Source organism: Setaria viridis, chromosome 9 (assembly GCF_005286985.2).
Source record: "Setaria viridis chromosome 9, Setaria_viridis_v4.0, whole genome shotgun sequence".
NCBI lineage: Eukaryota > Viridiplantae > Streptophyta > Magnoliopsida > Poales > Poaceae > Setaria > Setaria viridis.
In genome coordinates, this window is record NC_048271.2 from 10,883,478 (window position 1) to 10,902,773 (window position 19,296).

General features: G+C 42.3%; 1 protein-coding gene and 1 non-coding gene across 3 annotated transcripts; one reads left to right on the forward strand and one right to left on the reverse strand.

Annotated features, from left to right (window-relative positions):
- Nucleotides 1-1,845: 1,845 nt before the first annotated feature.
- On the forward strand, nt 1,846-15,765 carry LOC117838178 (exocyst complex component SEC3A). Of its 2 annotated transcripts, XM_034718097.2 has the most exons (25): nt 1,846-2,147; nt 3,558-3,634; nt 4,024-4,104; nt 4,198-4,265; nt 4,380-4,482; nt 5,381-5,538; nt 5,971-6,088; nt 6,262-6,366; nt 8,883-8,984; nt 9,063-9,200; nt 9,531-9,659; nt 9,752-9,832; nt 9,924-9,998; nt 10,230-10,403; nt 10,486-10,633; nt 10,772-10,836; nt 11,046-11,216; nt 11,315-11,394; nt 12,797-12,878; nt 13,645-13,742; nt 13,885-13,993; nt 14,078-14,146; nt 14,868-14,933; nt 15,247-15,336; nt 15,466-15,765. In XM_034718097.2, the coding sequence occupies exons 1-25, from the start codon at nt 1,976-1,978 to the stop codon at nt 15,574-15,576; spliced, it is 2,670 nt and encodes an 889-aa protein (XP_034573988.1). In that variant the 5' UTR covers nt 1,846-1,975; the 3' UTR covers nt 15,577-15,765. The 2 variants fall into 2 exon arrangements, with proteins under 2 accessions (XP_034573988.1, XP_034573989.1); XM_034718098.2 differs by lacking the exons at nt 1,846-2,147; nt 3,558-3,634; nt 4,024-4,104; nt 4,198-4,265 and adding an exon at nt 4,268-4,292.
- Nucleotides 15,766-16,613: 848 nt separating this feature from the next.
- LOC117841207 (small nucleolar RNA SNOR75) lies at nt 16,614-16,701 on the reverse strand. The gene has a single exon (XR_004637231.1). It is a non-coding gene; the product is annotated as a small nucleolar RNA SNOR75 (small nucleolar RNA).
- Between the last annotated feature and the right edge of the window lie 2,595 nt (nt 16,702-19,296).

Consider the following 19,296-nt stretch of genomic DNA (forward strand, 5'->3'; position numbering starts at 1 on the left):
ATATCTAATCATTCTTGACTAGGTTGGGACTCACCAATTCGTTGCTTTTTGTTGTTGATGTAGTTTATGTTCATAATATCTTATTATTATTGATTGGGTTGGAAGGACGGCCTCATACTATGGGTAAAAAGGAACAACATATTCCTCCTACCAGGAAATTCTACAAGGGGTAGAATTTGACCCATCACAAGGTGATGATGCATCCTACACAACCAAATCACTGTACAGGTTCTTGACCTTCGGATGGGTGGTTAGCAAGGAGGCTAAGAAGAGGGGATGGAAAGGTAACCAAATCACTGTACATATTTGTTGCAGATGTTAAGGACACCTCTAAATTGTTGTAGAATTTTGTGCAGGTGTGTCCTCCGTTGGTTCCAAGAATTTAGACAACTCATTTTCAAGTATCTTCCTATTGTGGAAATGATGTATATTAGTGTATGGGACAGGTGAACTACTCTACAGTACCAAGCCTGCCACACAAAAGAAGACAACAAATATTTGCGACCGCTTGTTTTATAGTCTACCGAATATTACGACAGTAACTACAAACATTGTATCATGAATTGGTTGATTGTGGCAATGTGGTTTATCAATTGGATGCACCAGATTAGTGTGGATTCTAGAACAAATTCTTTGTCCTTTAGATTTGTACTATCCTATTCCGGTTCTAATACTTCATTTGAGAAATAGAGATTGAACGGAAGTATATACATACACTCACAAACATTGTGTATTCTTGTTCTATGAATGCTTTTCTACTGTTAAAAAAATAAAATGTGATAATTTGGATGTTTCCATACAAATACTTCACTCCCGAAAATTCTCGAAATATAAGACAATTTTCGAAAACTATGCGATGCAGGTAGAGGTTTGATGGTTCAATAAAAGAATGTACTTATGGAATCACTATTCATGATTTGGTATTTCAACAAAAGAACTTACTATGTAATTGGGAAGATGCAATATAGTTTCCTTAAGATTTGATATGTGTTATTTTATGGAAAGAAATAAAATGAGAAGGATATGTTTACCGTACATTACTCCTATGATTAGGTGAATTTCTAGAATTGGTAAAAATTTGGTACAATATTCTTATTATTTTAGAGCACTTTCCTTATGATTTGGAATATTTTAATTTTTGAAAAGAAATAAAATGAATGGGATCAAATAAATTGGTAGTTCTGAGTTTTTAAAGGAGCTTTGACTGATTGGCTCTATATTTTGGGAACTAGAAATGTTGGAAGAGATTCAAAAGAAATTAATTCTTTTCTTTAGAATTCTTTCTTGCTAATAGATCTGGGTGATAAAAAATGTTGATAATTTGTTTGGGACATCTTTGATCTAATAGCTTTCATGAATATGAACATGGATGAACCAAACCATAATATTTGTTCAACGGTGATAACAACTTGAGGTGGTGTCCTAGTTGTGTGCTTTATCAAATTTATTTTTATTATTTTTTTTAAACCGTGCGTGTGGCACGGGTATCTCCACTAGTTCAGAGAAAAACAACCTCTTCTCGGGTGTGGAGGAAGGAGAGCGAACGCACGACGCGGTAAAAGTAAAACTGAGAGTTGCGCGACGGAGCGACTCGCGCCAGGAGCCAGGTTCCGGACTTCCGGTTCCACCGCAAGTCCCACCAAGTCAACCAGACCAAACCCAGGTCCAACCCACCCCGCCCGCCCGTCTGTTGAGTTCCTCTCCTCCCCCACTTCTCTCACCGCGCCGGTGCCTGCCGCCGGTAAAAGGTAAAAACTCCAGCAAAAGTAAACCGCAGCACCCCGCAACCACTGTACGAAGAAAAATGATTTGACTGGTTAATCCTCCCACTTTTCCCCCTGAGCCGACGCCGACGCCACCGTCACACCCCACCACCAACCTATCCCCCTCCACCGCGTCACGCGCCCCACCCTCCTCAGATCGGCGGCGAGCCGGGGCCCGGCCAGGGGGAGGAGGAGCTCGAGCTCGAGGCGCCATGGCGAAGTCGAGCGCGGACGACGCGGAGCTGCGGCGCGCGTGCGCGGCCGCCGTGGCGGCGTCGGGCGCGCGCGGCGAGGAGGTGGCCTTCTCCATCCGCGTCGCCAAGGGCCGCGGCATCTTCGAGAAGCTCGGCAGGCTCGCCAAGCCCCGCGTCCTCGCGCTCACCGGTAGGTGGCCCCCCTCCCTCTCCCTCCTCTCCCCACCCCCGTCCCGTCCTGCTTCTGCCTCTGCTTCGATTTGATTGCTGCGCTGCGCTGTGAGCTGAGGGGTGGGCTTGGTGAGGTCCAAATTGTGCAGCTTGGGGTGGATGCGGTGGTTCGGAGATATTATGCGGAGATGGTGTTATGCTGTTTTGATCCCCTCCTTTTGCGACTCTTGCCAGGACGGTCGTGATCTGGGTAGCATGGATCCCACCAGGGGCTACTCTGAATCGTTAAGCTCTATATACTTGCTGTTGGCTCGATGAGATCCGTTTTGCTTATCTGATGCTACTAGACTAGCTCTCAATCACGAAATTTGCTAGACTCTTTCCTTGTGCTACTGACATTCCGAACATTCAGCCACGTGCACTAAAAATAGGTTCAACCCATCCCAACCCACCTCAACCCTCAAACCAAACACACACTTGAACAAGCAATTGCTGTATTTTGTAATTTGAAACGATAGCTCCCACTACTGTGGAACTGGAAGTAGTCTACATTTAGAAATTGCATCCGCATAGCATAGTTTTGGTGCACAGTTGTATATTAACTGTCACCGTGCAAAGCTCCAGACCAAGAAAATGCAAATGAGAGAACCTAAACATCGACCAACTGCAACAACTAAGGAGCAGAAAATGTACAATCGCTACCTGCCGTAGCTGATTAGATGATGTTCTGGAGCTGTTTGATATGTACTTGTAAATTGAGGTTAGCTGGAGTTGCCAAAGTTGGCTAGAGGTGATGTGTTTACATATTGAGTTTGGTGTTATTATGAGAGAGCCTAGCTAAAATGTTTTGCTCATTGGAAACGGGTTAATCAATCCAGTAGCTTTTGGACTGCTGGCTGCTTTCATCTGGATTGTGTTGTATCCTAACAACACAGCATTGCTAAACAGAGTCTTATATAATTGCTGTAGTTTAGTTGTTGTTTCAAACAATTTCTATGTGGGTGTGATCCAAACAACAGTGCAATTGGGTGTTACTGACTAGTCTGACCTAACTGTTATGCATATGCACAGCTTGATTTGCTATAATCTGTTGCCATATGTAATTGTTTTCTTCACTTGAGTTTGCTAAGAGATTAAGCCTGATGTAGGACCAGAGTCTAATAGGAGTGGGTTTGCTTGTCAAGATGATCCCTGATTATACTGCTCACAATATCTGCCTGAAAAATGATTTGTTTTACTTTGGATTTATTAGCCATGGCCCGTGGAGATTTGCTAATATTTCTGTTCAGTAGCTATAGCTTGGGTGGCATATGATTATAATCTATAAATAAGTAAATGTCACTATGTGCTTGGAAACATAAAGTAGTAACAGTGTTGGTATAGAAAATATATGCTTGCAACATCTGCTGAACAGTTTTAACTTTGGCAGTTAAACAATCATCAAGAGGCGAGGCAAACAAAGCTTTTCTCCGAGTATTAAAGTATTCATCTGGGGCAGTGCTTGAGGTTTGTTTTCTGTACTGACAATCTTGCTAGCTAATAGTTGTCCAGCACATGACAAGAATGGGGTTATCTTATTGGCCTTTTTTTCTTGATAATTTCCTGTTTGGTGCCTTGAACTGTCATTAGGGTATATATGCTGTTGTCGAAGGATGGAAGTATGGAACACTGTTTGGCCACTTTGTATTTTCATCGCATAAATAATTTTGTATAAGTCTTTCTTCTGTTGTTTTTTATCACTCATGATATGAATGCTTGAACATTACCTGCAGCTGTTGTTGTGTATTATAATTTCCCTGCATCAATAAAAAATGTACTATTTTTTTTCTGGCCCTTAGGAAATATTACTGCTTAGTCTGCTGCTAGAAACTAAGCCTTCTCCTTTTCTATTTCAGCCAGCCAAACTTTACAAGCTGAAACATCTAACAAAGGTTGAGGTTATTTCCAATGATCCCAGTGGTTGTACATTTGTTCTGGTATTTACTTTAACCTCTTCTGCACTGCTTCTTGTGGTACATTTGAAGAAACCATTGGTTATATACTACTAACTCTTTATGCTTGGACTGCAGGGATTTGATAATCTTAGAAGTCAGAGTGTTGCTCCGCCACAATGGACGATGCGTAACATTGATGACAGGTTGTTGCCTAGAAAGTTTGCTCTGTGGTATTAGACTCTGCTAGACTGCTATTTTTATCCATCTTCTTTTGTCTCCTCTTCTTTACGTGTCGTTGTTTGCTATATATTTTGCAGAAATCGTCTGCTTTTTTGTATTCTGAACATGTGCAAGGAGATACTTAGTTATCTTCCGAAAGTTGTTGGGATTGATATTGTGGAGCTAGCTCTTTGGGCAAAGGTGCATATTAAAACCTTTCCATCCATTGCGAGCGTGCTGTTTTTGTACCCCTGATCTCTCTCTCTCTCTCTCTCTCAATGCTTTTTCTAATATATATGAATAGGACACCAACATTATCCTGGATATAACTATTTTAACCCAAACTGTGCATCTAGAATACTTTAAAATTGACTTTAAATCTAGTTTCTACTAGCTGCTGATATGTGGTTTATACATCTTTAATTATTTTTATTGATTGGGAGATCTGGTGAACCACCAAAATATTGGATATTTTTTTCAAAATCAGGTTTGTTTAAGCACTGAAGCAACAATAAAGTTCTGAAAATTTCTTAATGGAGTCTGCAATGTATCACAATAACATTTAAATTTGAGTTAATTGATTTGTATTTGGAGAAAAGAAACTAGTCCATACAGTCACAAACTGGCGTTTTTGGTTGCATTATTTGAAAGTTTGTCTATGGATATCTTCTGGAGGATCGAGATCATTATTTGGAAAGTTTCACAATTTCATATTATTCTATGTTATGTAAATTCAATGTAATAGGAATGCCTGATCACAGTTACTTTTGAAGACTGCCAGTGTCCAACAGAACCTCTTCGATTCAAGTGAATACAAGTTAAAGAAAATGGAGAAGATACAAAGTTAATGTTTGAACTTTTCAAATGCTAATATGCTCTACATAAAGAAAATGGAGTACTATGCAGGACAACTTTCTTGTTTCTGAAAGCCTGACATACTCCACAGATATCTCATTTTTGGGGCAATATTTCACATTGATTTGGTACCCAAACCAATTCGATCTTCATATTTTCACCAAAATGATGGTTTTGCATGATATGTTCATTTTATGTATTGCTGTCTGGAACTCTGGATATTTTTCTAATGAATGCTTTTCAGGAAAACACATTGACCATAGATAATCAAGTGAGCACTCAAGATGGACATGAAACATCAGTTGCTACTCAAACCGAGAGGAAAGTAACAGTAACAGTTGAAAATGATCTCGTGTCCCAAGCAAAGGAGGAGGAAGAAGACATGGAGGCACTTCTTGATACGTAAGTACATGCTATATCTTATATGCAGATTTACCCCTGATTATTGCAAAAATACTCCAAAGCCACATACATCAGCTGTTTCTTACTCCATTAATTCTTTTAGCAGTAACCGGTATCATTCTAGTAGTTCCAGTTACACTTTTGAACTTTGCATCTACTATTTTTAGAATACTAGGAGTTCATCCCTAGTTCTGTTGAAATGAAGCCAAGATTTGGTCTGTGTTTACCATGTTATCACCAGTGCAAACATCAGTGGTTCATGCTGTCCCATCAACTAGACCTCATGTTCTGCAACCTGATAACTTTCACCGTACCATTACAAACCCTAGAAACATCAGTGGACTTCAGTTGCTCATTACCACTTGCTTGCAACCTTACTATTGCTGAAATACTTGTGGCGGCACTACAATCTTACTAGTGTAAAAAATGCAGGTATGTTATGGGCATAGGTGAAGCAGATGCATTCTCTGAGAGATTGAAACAGGAGCTTGTGGCTTTGGAAGCAGCAAATGTGTACCAATTACTGGAAAGTGAGCCTTTAATAGAGGAGGTATTGCTTCTATGTTCTCTTTTGATGTAGTATTAAATTTTTGTGCACTTTAATGATACACTACAGCATTTGACTGCCATTCTGCATTTCACATTTACGCTGGAGTGATAATTGTTGATGATTTTGGTGTGGAAGTTTATTTCATTGACTGATCTAGTTGCTTGAATTTTCAGGTATTGCAGGGTCTGGATGCTGCTAGTGCCACTGTAGATGATATGGATGAGTGGTTACGGATTTTCAACCTGAAGCTCAGGCATATGAGAGAAGATATTGCATCGGTACGCTTGGGGAGTTCCATCACTTAGATGCCTAGTTTATTCGATTTACTTGTTGGAAGGATAGCTTTGAAAAGTTGAAACCAGAAAAATTACCAGTCCGTCATGAAAAAATCAGGATCAGTGGTTGATCCGATTAGGTATATGAAATATACTGATAAGGCCATAAGGGAAAAACAGTAGAAACTAGATGTTAATTGGAAATATTGCTTTGTGTCTCCATAGATCAAATCCCATTACCTTCCCAGCAAAACTCAAGGACTCCCACCTGCACCATGCTTCACATATGTATGCTACCGTGATGGGCTGCAGTTATCCTATGTAGCATGCTGTTTATGAGTCACACATGCATTCAGAATTCTAACCCCTCTGGTCTGACTCTTACATATCTGGCTGGCTGTAACACTCATTTGGGACCTGTAGGTCCTGAACTCTTAGTTATAATCAGTTCAGAATTTTGGTAGGATTCTTCCTTTGCCCTTGTCCTGCTTTCCTGGACTTGCCATTTTGAAACTAAAAATCTCATGTTTGTTTTTGAGATCCTGGTGCGGTCAATTGTTACCAGGAGACATACAACATTATTCTAGATGCTGATAAGAAAGAACTTCACTTAACCGAGTGTTGTGGACGCCTTTGTTGGGCGCACATATAGGCGCCGCAGCAAGATGGCGCCAGCAGCACCGGATGCTTAGGCACCGGGTGGTTTAGATAACGGCAAGAGGTTAGCAGTAGGTGGGATGGTTGTTATCCATTCCCTGGTTGTTAGTGAGTTTGTTAGCAGCCGGTGTCATATAAGCCGGCTGAATGATTTGGTTAGGCAAGCAGAGATTGAGTCATCTAGGTTCAGAGCCTCTTCGGAGGGCGAACTAGGCTTAGTCCCTGCCATTGTTTCCCTTAATCCCTAGATCAATAAAGCTAATCTGCCATTGCCCAACATTTGGTATTCAAAGCCACCATCTCTTTCCCCCGCCGCCTTCCCACCCATCCCACCCTCAACGTACACGCGGCCTGCCTGGTCCGCGATTTCAAGGGGTGCGCCACCTGCCAGCGGAACAAGATAGAGCACTTGCACCCAGCTGGCTTGCTACAGCCACTAGAGGTGCCTAGCTCCGTCTGGGCAAACATCGCCATGGACTTCGTGGAGGGCTTTCCTCGGGTGGCCGGCAAGTCTATGGTGCTAACCGCCGTCGATCGCTTCTCCAAGTACACCCACTTCATCGCCATTGGCCACCCGTACACAGCCATCACGGTGGCTTGCGCCTTCTTCGACAACACCGTCCGCCTGCACGGGATGCTGTGCTCCATCGTCAGCGACCGCGACCTGGTGTTCACGAGCGTAATCTAGGGTGAACTCTTCACCCTCGCCGGTGTGATCCTGCGCCTGAGCACGGCCTTCCATCAAACCGACGGCCAGTCGGAGGTGACGAACCGAATCTTGGGAGTCTACCTCCGGTGCCTCGTTGGCGATCGGCCTAAGAGCTGGATACGCTGGCTGCCCTGGGCAGAATACTGCTACAACGCGTCCTTCCAGACGGCGCTCCGAACGACGCCATTCAGGGTGGTTTACGGCCGTGACCCGCCGGCACTGATTCCCTATCAAGCTGGCGCTGCCAGGGTCCAGGCGCTCGACCGCCAGTTGGTGGACAGGAACACGTTCCTGGCAGAAATCAGGGACCGTCTGCTGCACGCCCAGGAGCTGATGAAGACACAGTATGACAGCAACCATCGCTTCGCTGAGTTCGCCGTGGGTGATTGGGTATGGCTGCGTCTGCACCCGCGCCTCGCCGCGGCCATCACTGACAAGTCCGCGGGCAAGCTAGCACCACGTTTCTATGGACCATACCAGGTGCTGGACAGGATTGGGCCATTGGCATATCGCCTGGCCCTTCCACCTCGCGCTCGTATCCACTACGTCTTCCATGTGGTGTTCCTCAAGAAGTTTGTTGGAGTGTCACCAGCTGAAGTTGTCCAGCTTCCACCAATTAAGCATGGTCGTGTCCTCCCAGTGCCTTCCAAGATCATCAAGGCCAGGCTGAATCGTGGCAATTGGCAAGTGCTTGTGCAGTGGATGGGGCGTTCTGCTTCTGATGCTACTTGGGAGATGCTAGAAGACTTCAAGCAGGAGCACCCGGACTTCCAGCTCGAGGACAAGCTGTTTTGCGGAGAGGGAGGAAGTGTTGTGGACGCCTTTGTTGGGCGCACATATAGGCGCCGCAGCAAGATGGCGCCAGCAGCACCGGATGCTTAGGCGCCGGGTGGTTTAGATAACGGCAAGAGGTTAGCAGGAGATGGGATGGTTGTTATCCATTCCCTGGTTGTTAGTGAGTTTGTTAGCAGCCGGTGTCATATAAGCTGGCTGAGTGAATTAGTTAGGCAAGCAGAGATTGAGTCATCTAGGTTCAGAGCCTCTTCGGAGGGCGAACTAGGCTTAGTCCCTGCCATTGTTTCCCTTAATCCCTAGATCAATAAAGCTAATCTGCCATTGCCCAACACGAGTCTAATTCTATTTTATTTTGCAGATTGAATCACGTAACAACGGCTTGGAGATGCAGTCTGTAAATAACAAATCACTTATGGAAGAGCTAGATAAATTGCTTGAACGTCTGCGGATTCCACAGGAGGTATGGTGCAGAGAGGAACAACAGTCATCTCCCTAAATGTGATGTATGTAATATTGTTTTTTTTAATATCCAATGCAGTTTGCAGCATCATTAACTGGAGGATCATTTGAAGAGTCAAGGATGCTGAAAAATGTTGAGGCATGCGAATGGTTGACGGGGGCCATCCGCAGCCTTGAAGTTCCAAATTTGGACCCATGCTATGTTAACATGCGCGCTGTAAGATATCTCCACCATTCTCATTTTCTGCTATTAGTTACAATTTACTAGTGCCAGGTCACATGCATGGAATTGATCATGTTAACATTAGAGCTGTAGCACTGTGAACATTGAATAAAATATTCTTTTGTAAAGACATCCACCTGCATTGGTTAATGAACAAATTTGACGAGTTTCTAATATTGTTGTATTTCATAGAGCCAATAATATTTTGCATATCATTGTTTATTCATTTCCTTAATAAACCCTATTTAAGTTTTCCTTTGTGGTAGCTTGAAGTTGAATTCTGTGCATCTCTGATAAAATACATTGTTACAAAAATCTTGTCAGGTTAGAGAGAAAAAGGCCGAATTGGAGAAACTGAAAACAACTTTTGTTCGACGAGCATCAGAGTTTTTGCGGAACTATTTCTCCAGCTTGGTAGACTTCATGATAAGTGACAAAAGCTACTTTTCACAGGTTTTTTCATAGCTTGATTTTCAAATTAAATATTTCCTTTTCCATTTTATAATGTGAGATGACTTACAGAGTTCACTTTGAACTGAAAATAGCGAGGACAATTGAAGCGGCCTGATCATGCTGACCTTAGGTACAAATGCAGGACATATGCCCGGCTTCTGCAGCACTTAAAGGTAATAATTCTCTTAATCTTGCCATGGGATCTACCTACATGTTACATATTTTACTCAATTGCCACATCTATCGTTTCTTGCTGCTTTGCAGAGTCTGGACAAGAGCTGCTTAGGTCCCTTAAGGAAGGCATATTGTCATTCCCTTAACCTACTACTACGCCGAGAGGTCAGATATGGATAATTGAATGCCTCTTTTAATATGATGTCATACACTTCATTTTCATGCTGTTTATCTGTTTTAGATGTCCATTTTTTTCATTGACACTTGCAAATCATAATTTATTTTGTTTTGAGTCCGCTGCTTACAACTCATAATTTATTTCACGATCCATTTGTCTTCTTTATTCAATTTTAAATGGCTCACAGTTTTAGAACTTACTTTCTTTAATTTGGTCAGGCACGTGAATTTGCAAATGAACTTCGTGCAAGTACAAAAGCACCCAAGAATCCTGCTGTGTGGCTTGAAGGTTCTAACGGGTCTGGTCATAATGGAAGTAGTGCTGATACCTCAACAGTATCGGATGCATACTCAAAGATGCTTACAATATTTATCCCACTTCTCGTTGACGAGGTTACTTTTTTTTCCCATTAAATGCAGCAACATAACTATCTATTTTACTCAATAGACAAACTAATAGCTATTACATTTACAGAGTTCCTTTTTTGCACATTTTATGTGCTTCGAAGTACCTGCACTCGTACCAGCTGGTTCTCCTAATGTTAATAAGAGTAAATCTGGAGGAAATGATGCAGATGACGACCTGGGTCTTATGGATCCAGATGGCAATGATCTTAAACCCGGTACATTTTCTTGTACTGACTAATTTGTGTTTCATGGATGTAGTGCTAATGGTCTGTTTCTTATTTGACAACCCTGCATGTGTGCCATGGATGTAACGTTATTGCTCCGTTTCTTATGTGTGATTATCCTATTTTCAGACAGTACATCTGCTGAACTGGGTACATTGAATGAAGCTCTTCAAGAACTACTCGACGGGATCCAGGTAGATTTCATGTTATAGAACACTGCAACCCTTATCCTTTCAAGTTTCATCCTGATGGCAGGAAGAGAAAAAAAAACTTTTTTGATAAGGCAAAACGAAGTACTTCTATTTTGAAGTCAAATGTGCAATTCTTTCTTACAGCTAGATTATATTGAAGTATTGCAGCTTCCACAAAATGATAGTGAAATGTTTTTCCCTTTCTATTCCAGGAAGACTTCTATGCAGTCGTAGATTGGGCATACAAAATTGACCCCTTGCGCTGCATCTCAATGCATGGGATTACAGAGCGCTACCTTTCTGGACAGAAAGCTGATGCTGCAGGATTTGTTCGCAAACTTCTTGATGACTTGGAATCAAGAATATCAGTACAGTTCAGCCGGGTAGTTCCCTCAATGAGCCTATGCCACTGTAACTAATCAGTTTTGGCTGGCTTTCTGTTCACTGCTTGTTTATTTATTTATTATCTCTCTCTTTTCAGTTTATCGATGAAGCATGCCATCAAATTGAGCGTAATGAAAGAAATGTGCGTCAAACTGGGATCCTAGCCTACATTCCAAGGTAATTGCACTGGATGACTTAGCATTGTGATTTATTTTCAACTCCAGCCTAGTGACTAGATATTATAATTTGATACTACTCCCTCCTTTTCTTTTTACACCGCATATTAGGATTTGGAAAAGGTTCCAGAAGTGTAATTTGACCATCGATTTTTCTTACAATATATTATCAGTTACTACAAAATCAATGCCATAGTCTATTGATATAACTTTCATAAACTAAGCATGCATATAATGTGACTAATTGTTAGTCACAATGTATGAAGTTTGACATTTTCGAATCCTAATACGCTCTATAAAAAGAAACAGAGGAATTACTCATGCATATTTCGATACAGAACTGATAAAATGTTCCATGTGTGTTGTCTTCCCTTTAGGCCCCGTTTGGATCATTGGAATTGAATTCCATCCTAATAATCATAATTTAGACACAAATTAATTAAGCTAATATAATTGTATGTGGAATATAGTTGTATATTATAGTTGGTGATATGGGAGAGATACTTGTATGCTGCACTTCTACTATAGAGAAGCGAGTCTAAGAGCGTGCTATAAGAATTGAATTCCATCTAATAACCATAATCTATAGAATCAATTTCCATCTCCCACCCCATGAATTTAAGATAGGCTTATATCTAAACTTTGGAAAGTTGTGGAATGCCACATTCCAACATAAATTAGCCTACTCCATTAAATAGATTCCAATTCCTTGGACCCAAACGGGGCCTTAGCGTATTTGTGTTACTATGGTCCATTATTGAATATTAATTCAGTTGCACTTAGACCAAGACGAATTTTTTTTTTCATTTCATTAAGATACATAATAGGTCACATTCTTCATAGAAACATACTTGGTAAAACCTGTTGGAAATTGCAAAACCCTGTTCAAATTAAATGTGGTAAAACATTACATTCTCTGTGTAAACTACAGTGAATTAAATCAACATGACGCAACAGGTTCTCACATATGTTTTGCCTAAGCTCAGCTCTTTCCCAAAAATGTAAAAACTGGCAATAAGCAGCAGGCGTCCAGTGTTTTCAATCTTGTCAGTTTTGGGCATTTGACCTTGTAAATTCTGGAGCATTAAGCACGAGAGTCCTGTTGTGGTTTCTTGCTGTTTTGCTGGCCCTTTATGCTAGGAGCGACTAGAAACGAGTGCCCCATATGAATCTGTGGTGGAGCAAACCTGGGGATTGTTAAAACACTATACTTTTTTGCTGCTATGAGCTATGAGTAATGAAATTCAGGTTCGCCCGCACTGGAAAAAAAAACAAAATAACAAGAGCACTCTGGAAAAAACATACTTATTGCTGGGTATACATGACAAGTTTTTGTCTTGAAGAATCTTTTCAGAAGTAGCAAACAGAGACTAAGATCTGACTGTCCTGTGTTTCATTTTCAGATTTGCTGTCCTCGCATCACGGATGGAACAATATATTCAAGGGCAGTCCAGAGATTTAATTGATAAAGCGTACACAAAGCTAGTGAGTTTCACTTTCTGATCTTTCATTTCTTTGCATTCATGGCATCTTTATTTTTTCCTGAATTGCGCAGGAGCATTCATGGCATCTTTCACTTCTTTGCATTCGTGGTATTACATATGTTGCAAACTTGGGTCATAAAATAAATTAGTACTGAATATGGCATATACTATGCTGCATGTTGTTCTAATGATGTTTTCTTGCCTATCAACAGTTGATTTCCTAGTTTTAAAGGTGCTCATTGAAAGGTGTCTTTAGTGAAAAGACTACCCTCTGGAAACATACACACAATTTTTACATCTTCCATTGCACTAATTGGTGTATAATGGCTTTTTATATCCTAAGTTCTGTGTGATGAGCTTTAATTTAGAGGTCACATGGTGGAAGCAAGTATGGCTCAGGAATTAGTAGATTGATTAATGGATACAATGTGGCAAGGATGTCCTAGGGTTTGGCTTATAGAAACAAGGCCAATTAGGGGAGATCCTTGCCTAATAGGAATCCATCTACCATAGCCCATGGCACACACGGCAACAGAGCCAGTGCGGCCGGCCATATGGCCTGACTGAACATAACCCCAAATATACTTCTAACACATGGCATAATGTGTTGCTGCACAAGTCAATTTAGAGTAAAGGAGGATTTAGTCCTAGGATTTTGCTTTGCCAAGAATTTTATTTTACTTGATAGCTGTATTTGGTTACATCATTTTTGTAACATGAGTACTCTTTCACCATATGACTGAATCGCTGTTGGTATTATGGAATAGGTTAGCACAATGTTCGCAACTTTGGAGAAAATTGCACAGAGCGATCCTAAAACTGCAGACATTGTGCTAATAGAGAATTATGCTGCTTTCCAGAACAGGTTGGGTTTCTTCATCTTTCTTAAACTGGGGCTCATTCTAGGATTGAGCACCTAATCTTTAACTCATATACATCCTTTGCCTTCTTGTTCTTTAATACATATGTGGGTCTACAGAACTAACAAATATTATTGTATTATGCAGTCTTTATGACTTGGCAAATGTTGTGCCAACGCTTGCGAAGTTCTATCATCAAGCCAGTGAATCATATGAACTAGCTTGCACTCGCCATATCAGCTCACTCATTTATCTTGTATGTAAATCTACTCAAATTCCTCTTGCTGTGGGTATATTGTATAGCACTGATAATCTAAGATTTCTTTTGGACCTTTGGCAGCAATTTGAGAGGTTGTTTCAGTTCAATCGGAAAGTTGAAGAATTGACATACACCATTGCTGCTGAGGAGGTAACCTAACTTTATTATATGGTATATGTTGCAGTGTATTACCAGTCTACCACAGGATCTTATTATTTTAGTTTCAGTTGATGGCAATCCCAAAATGAACTGATTTTTGCAAAAATCTAATGTTTTGAAATCTAGAATATGCCCTTTTTGGTAGAATTGGAACCAGGCGACTTCCATATTCATAGGAAACCAGCTTGGCTCTGTCTGATTCACAAGTGTTGAAGATGCTCACCTGTTACACAGTGTTTGCACAAGTATCAGAAAAGATGTTTGGTCTAGTGGTTTATCCTCCACATTGTTTTATCATGGCTTAATTCTTTATAGCTTTGGTTGGATGCATACTATTTGTAACCCCCATCTCCTTAGTCCCTTGTATATATCTGTGTACATGACTTTCTCTTTCAATATAGAAAAGATCTTGCTGTGGGGACTTCCACCCCAGTTTTTGGTTAAAGAAAAGGGGATATATGGTCTATTGCCAGTTCCAAGAATTACCAACACCCCCCCCCCTCTCCCCACACCCACCCATCCACCCACTCGATATAAATCCAAGGGATTTTGAGTTTTTGAGTGGGTGTTTTGGTGGGCACGATGTCAGTTATCCACTGCACGTTCAAATTGTTTGCATATACTCAACATTTCGGAGGTGGCAATAACTGAACATTGAATTTTCCTTTCTTTTTCATTGTGCCATCTAACATATTGTTCCTGAAATTCTCAGATCCCGTTTCAGCTGGGGTTATCGAAAACTGACCTAAGGAGGGTGCTAAAATCCAGTTTATCTGGGGTAAGTAAATAGAGAGCTGGTACATGATTGAGTTGTACTTCAGAGCTTTCTACCAAGCAACCTTATTAGCAGGATGAGAGTTGTCTTTTCTTGCCTGAAACTGTCAAATGCTCTGCGGTTAAAGGAAAATAGTACTTTTTTTGCAGTTAGCCGAATTTATTTTTTATATGCAGTTTGAAACAACTTTTTGTAGTGTTACAGGCTTATCAACCTTTTGTTTCATATCAACGATAACAATTTATTTTGTTTTTTCAAGAGGCTGGTGCCAGCTCACATTGGCCATGTGAATTCACACAATTGCAACATTGTGCAGATTGACAGGTCAATTGGTGCCATGTACAGGAGGTTGCAGAAGACACTGACCTCCGATGAGTTGTTTCCTTCGCTGTGGGACAAGTGCAAGGTAAGCCGCCTAACCAATCGTATTAGTATGGATGTTTTTGTTCAGTATTGGCACACCACGTGTCATCGTTTTGAAATGAAGATCGATGCCCCTGAAGCTGATTTTACATAATCCGCTCAACATTTGCAGAAGGAATTTTTGGACAAGTACGAGAGCTTCGTTCAGATGGTAACACGGATCTATGTAAACGAGCCCATCATGTCTGTCGCTGAAATGAAAGAAGTCCTCGCTAGTTTCTAGATACAAGTACAGTGCCGTGTATTATTTCACAGTGCAATAGCTATGTATTCCATTCATTTCATTGAATCTGGCCCTACGCTGACTTAGGCCTTTTTGGGTAATGTGTGTATTTGTATGTGTATGGCCTCTGTATAGAAGTGAACGCGACATGATTTCCTTAATTATACAGGTTCCTGAGTTGACGCATCATGCCTTCGATGTGTGCTTAAATTGCTGCTGTTTGTAGTTCGTGCAGAACACGGAGTATCAGAGTATCTGAATGTTTAGTATCTAATACACTGACGGTGTCACTGTCCCAATTGCCATTCCAGTCCGGATATCCATTCTCGGCTGCATCGAGCATGCTGGATCGTTGATGTTGCTCTTTTAGTCCTTCTCATATTTTTTCGAGGGTTCCTTTTCTACTTTCGATGCTCATCACGGGCAGAGAATCGGCTTAAATGCATGCTTTTGGCAAGTCATTACATATCTGATTCGAGTTCGTAATGTTGCCCATCTGACCATCTCATCTCCCTTTTCTTTTTAATAAAAATGAACCTATTCAAACTTCGAAGGGTTTCTCATTGCTCACTGAGAAACTTGACATTCGTTGACAGACCAAGGGCAAATCTAACTCGGGTGTCGAACAAGAACATGGAAACAACACAGGCCCGATGAAAGCTTTAAGACGGGAAGAAGAGCGAGATGCAGCTCAACAGTGCTTGAAAGTAATCATGGTCTGTGCTTTTTCAAAGCATTCAAAGCACGAACCTCATGTCGTTAGAGTCGTCTTTTTTACTATCACTGCTGCATCAGGGGTTGCTCCACGGAAGACGAAACGAATCCACAAAAACGCGAACACTCCCCTTTTGGTTCGCTTCAAAAATATCCCAAATCGGAACAGATTCGTGCCGTTCAGTTTGAGCAGGAAACAGATCATCAAAAGACGGAGACCGGCAAGGAAAACTCATCCCCGCGCTCCTTCAAAATAAGAACGAAGCCATGCACAAAAAAAGGGGGAACGAATACGAACTGAAGGATAGGAAACGAGGAGCCATTTCTCTCGGACAAATGCCTCGATTTGTCGTCACGGGAAACTTGAATGGATTTCAGACTCGTCATCTATAGATGTGCTCGTCATCAAGAAACAGGAAACTCCTCCACGCACAAAAGCGAAGCCAAACCAAACGAGCAAAGGATTCAGATCGAAATGGCAAGTGAAAGGCGCTGCTGCGATGAACAAACCAGTGGGGAAATCAGATGTGGCGGAAGAGAGCTGGCGGCGGAGCTGAGTGCTGACTGGCGTACTGGAAAGGAAAACCCCTATTATAGCTCAAGGATTTAGGGTTAGGAGCAATCAACTGAATTTACATTTTTGCCCTGTCCTAAGAAAGAATTTACGTTTTTGCCCATGCAGTGAGCACTTGTGTTTGGGCTACTGGGTCCGGAGGTTTTTAGTTTTGTTTCAGCCTTTCAAGCCAACCGTACTTTTCTACCGGCTTGAAGTGTCGCTAAATTTTACCACTAAAATTTCATATTTACCACAGCAACTGCTATACTCCCATCACCTCTGCACTCAACTAACAGATTCATCGATCCTCGTTAACATGGCATACATGCTCTTTTCTTTCTTCCTCATTTTGTCGGTGTACTGATGCGCCTCAGTTCTCCGATGTCCATTCACTAAGCAACTATATCAAATCAGGTTACAACAAATAAATTTTGACAAAGATGAGCACAGCAAGAGGGACAAGCTAGGGACAAGCTACGGGAAGTTCAAAATGCATATATAAGATATATTTAGTAGGTAGTAAGTAGTTTGGGTTGTATGATGGTACGAGGGTAGGTACACGACTAGGGGCATATGTCCCACTTTGATACTATCTCTCTTTTCTCTAGACATGATTTTAGTCTAGTCATGCTAGATTTGCAAAGTGAAGTGATCTAATATAACAATCGTGCCTCATAGAGTCACAGGCTCAAGATACCTAGTCATTCGAATACTTACAGCTCGACAAATTCATATTCATGGATCAGATATTCAGATTGCATGCCTTGGCCTAACTAGTAGAGTTGGGCTAGCACCATGCAGGATGAAGTGCCAACCAAGCACGTGTGTTCCCTTAGCCCTGAACTAGGGTTGGCTACTGTCGAATTTAGTGACTAGCAATCCATCAGGAGTTATCAAGGTGGTAGATTTGTAGACGAGGGAGATCGCAAAATCAAGAGCTTGAATGGTACCAAAGGGCGCAAGGTTCAGATAGGTTCGGATCCTCGGAAAGTAATACCTTACATCCTGCGTTTTGTTGGATTGTATTGTTGGTATGGAATGCGAAGAGTTCATGTACTCTCGGGGGATGTCCCCGGCCGTCTTATATAGGCTGACGACCTAGGGTTACAATTGGATAGAATCTAATCCTAGTTGGTTGTTACATGGAAAGCAATCTGAATTGGTTTACAACAAGTATCCCGTGAAATTCAGGCAGAACTCGTTCGACTGGCCTCCTGACTTGGTTAGGCGGGCAGTATCGCTCCACGGATTTTCATACCTTGATCTACATGACATGGTTAGGCGGGCCCACTCGCCAGAGCCGACCTGTATCCTGGTTCCCTCACCGACCAAGCTCGTTGGAAAGTTTCCCGTGCTAGGTCCGTAGGGTGGAGCGATACTCGGCACGCCAAGTACTATCGTTAAGCAGCCCTCGCTGTCGCATCCCCATCAAAGCAGGCTCATGATCTCACTTCATCCGCCTCGATGGCTCGATCGAAGGTGTATGGTTAGGAGTGTGAGGAGATGGGGGAGGCACACCATCATTACCTGCTTGTGTTAGGCTGTTTCGCTTGCTCTTGTTACTCACTGGGACGACCTAACTTGGCTGTCGGCGTCGGGTGTACTCCCTTCATTTCAAATGTAAGTTATTTTGATTTTTTTCTGATTTTTTTATTATGTATATGCATATGATTTAGAAGCGAGAAAGTAGTAAATATTGTGCCGAGTGCGGACGTGAGTTGGGCTAGCGTCGCGGCGGACTGGTGCGGGTGCAGGCCCGCGAGTACTGTAGGCTCCGAGGCTCTGGGAATGAAGTGGGCCGTTTGTGGCCTGGTATCAAAAGGCAGGCAAACCTTAAGACTTGTTAAAAAAGAAGGTGGTGGTGGTAATTGCGTTCAACAAGGCCATCGAGTAACTGGATCCGTGGCATTGGATTATGTGTCAGGATTTAGATGGTGATCGATTCTCAACAGAGCCACTGGATCAGTCCCCGCCATGGATCACCGCCGCGCGCACCGAACCCTCGTGCGTTTGCGATTGCAAATGCAAACCGAAGCGTCGTTACTCAAGTAGCGTTTGGTTCTGGGACGATGTGAATTGGGTTGGAGCCGACCTATCTCATATTTGGATGAGTGGGGTGGAACGGATCCAGTCTTTTGTTTGGATGAAGAGGTTAAGAGGGTTGGGATGGATGTCCTTTTAACACCGTTAGTTGTGGGCCTCACCTGTCAGCCGCGGGGTCCACCTGTCAGCCTCTTCTTCTTTCCCCCCTCCATCTTCTTCCTCCTCTCCTCCCCACAAGCCATCCTCCTCCACGGCTCCTTCCTGACCGGTCCCCACCTGCGCGCCGCCCCTGCCTCCCTAGCTCCCCGCGCCGCCGGCCACAGCGGCCCTCCCTCCCCAACTCCTTGCCACACCAGCCTGAGCCCTACCACTGCCGGTCTGAGCTCCCCCTGCCGCGCCGGCCCGAG

Bases quoted from the DNA above. Each gene is read 5' to 3' on its own strand.
- LOC117838178 (XM_034718097.2), top strand. From the start codon at position 1,976: ATGGCGAAGTCGAGCGCGGACGACGCGGAGCTGCGGCGCGCGTGCGCG. The intron at 5,539-5,970 runs GTAAGTACATGC...TAAAAAATGCAG, and splicing joins ATGGAGGCACTTCTTGATAC to GTATGTTATGGGCATAGGTG. The intron at 11,395-12,796 runs GTAATTGCACTG...TTTCATTTTCAG, and splicing joins ATCCTAGCCTACATTCCAAG to ATTTGCTGTCCTCGCATCAC.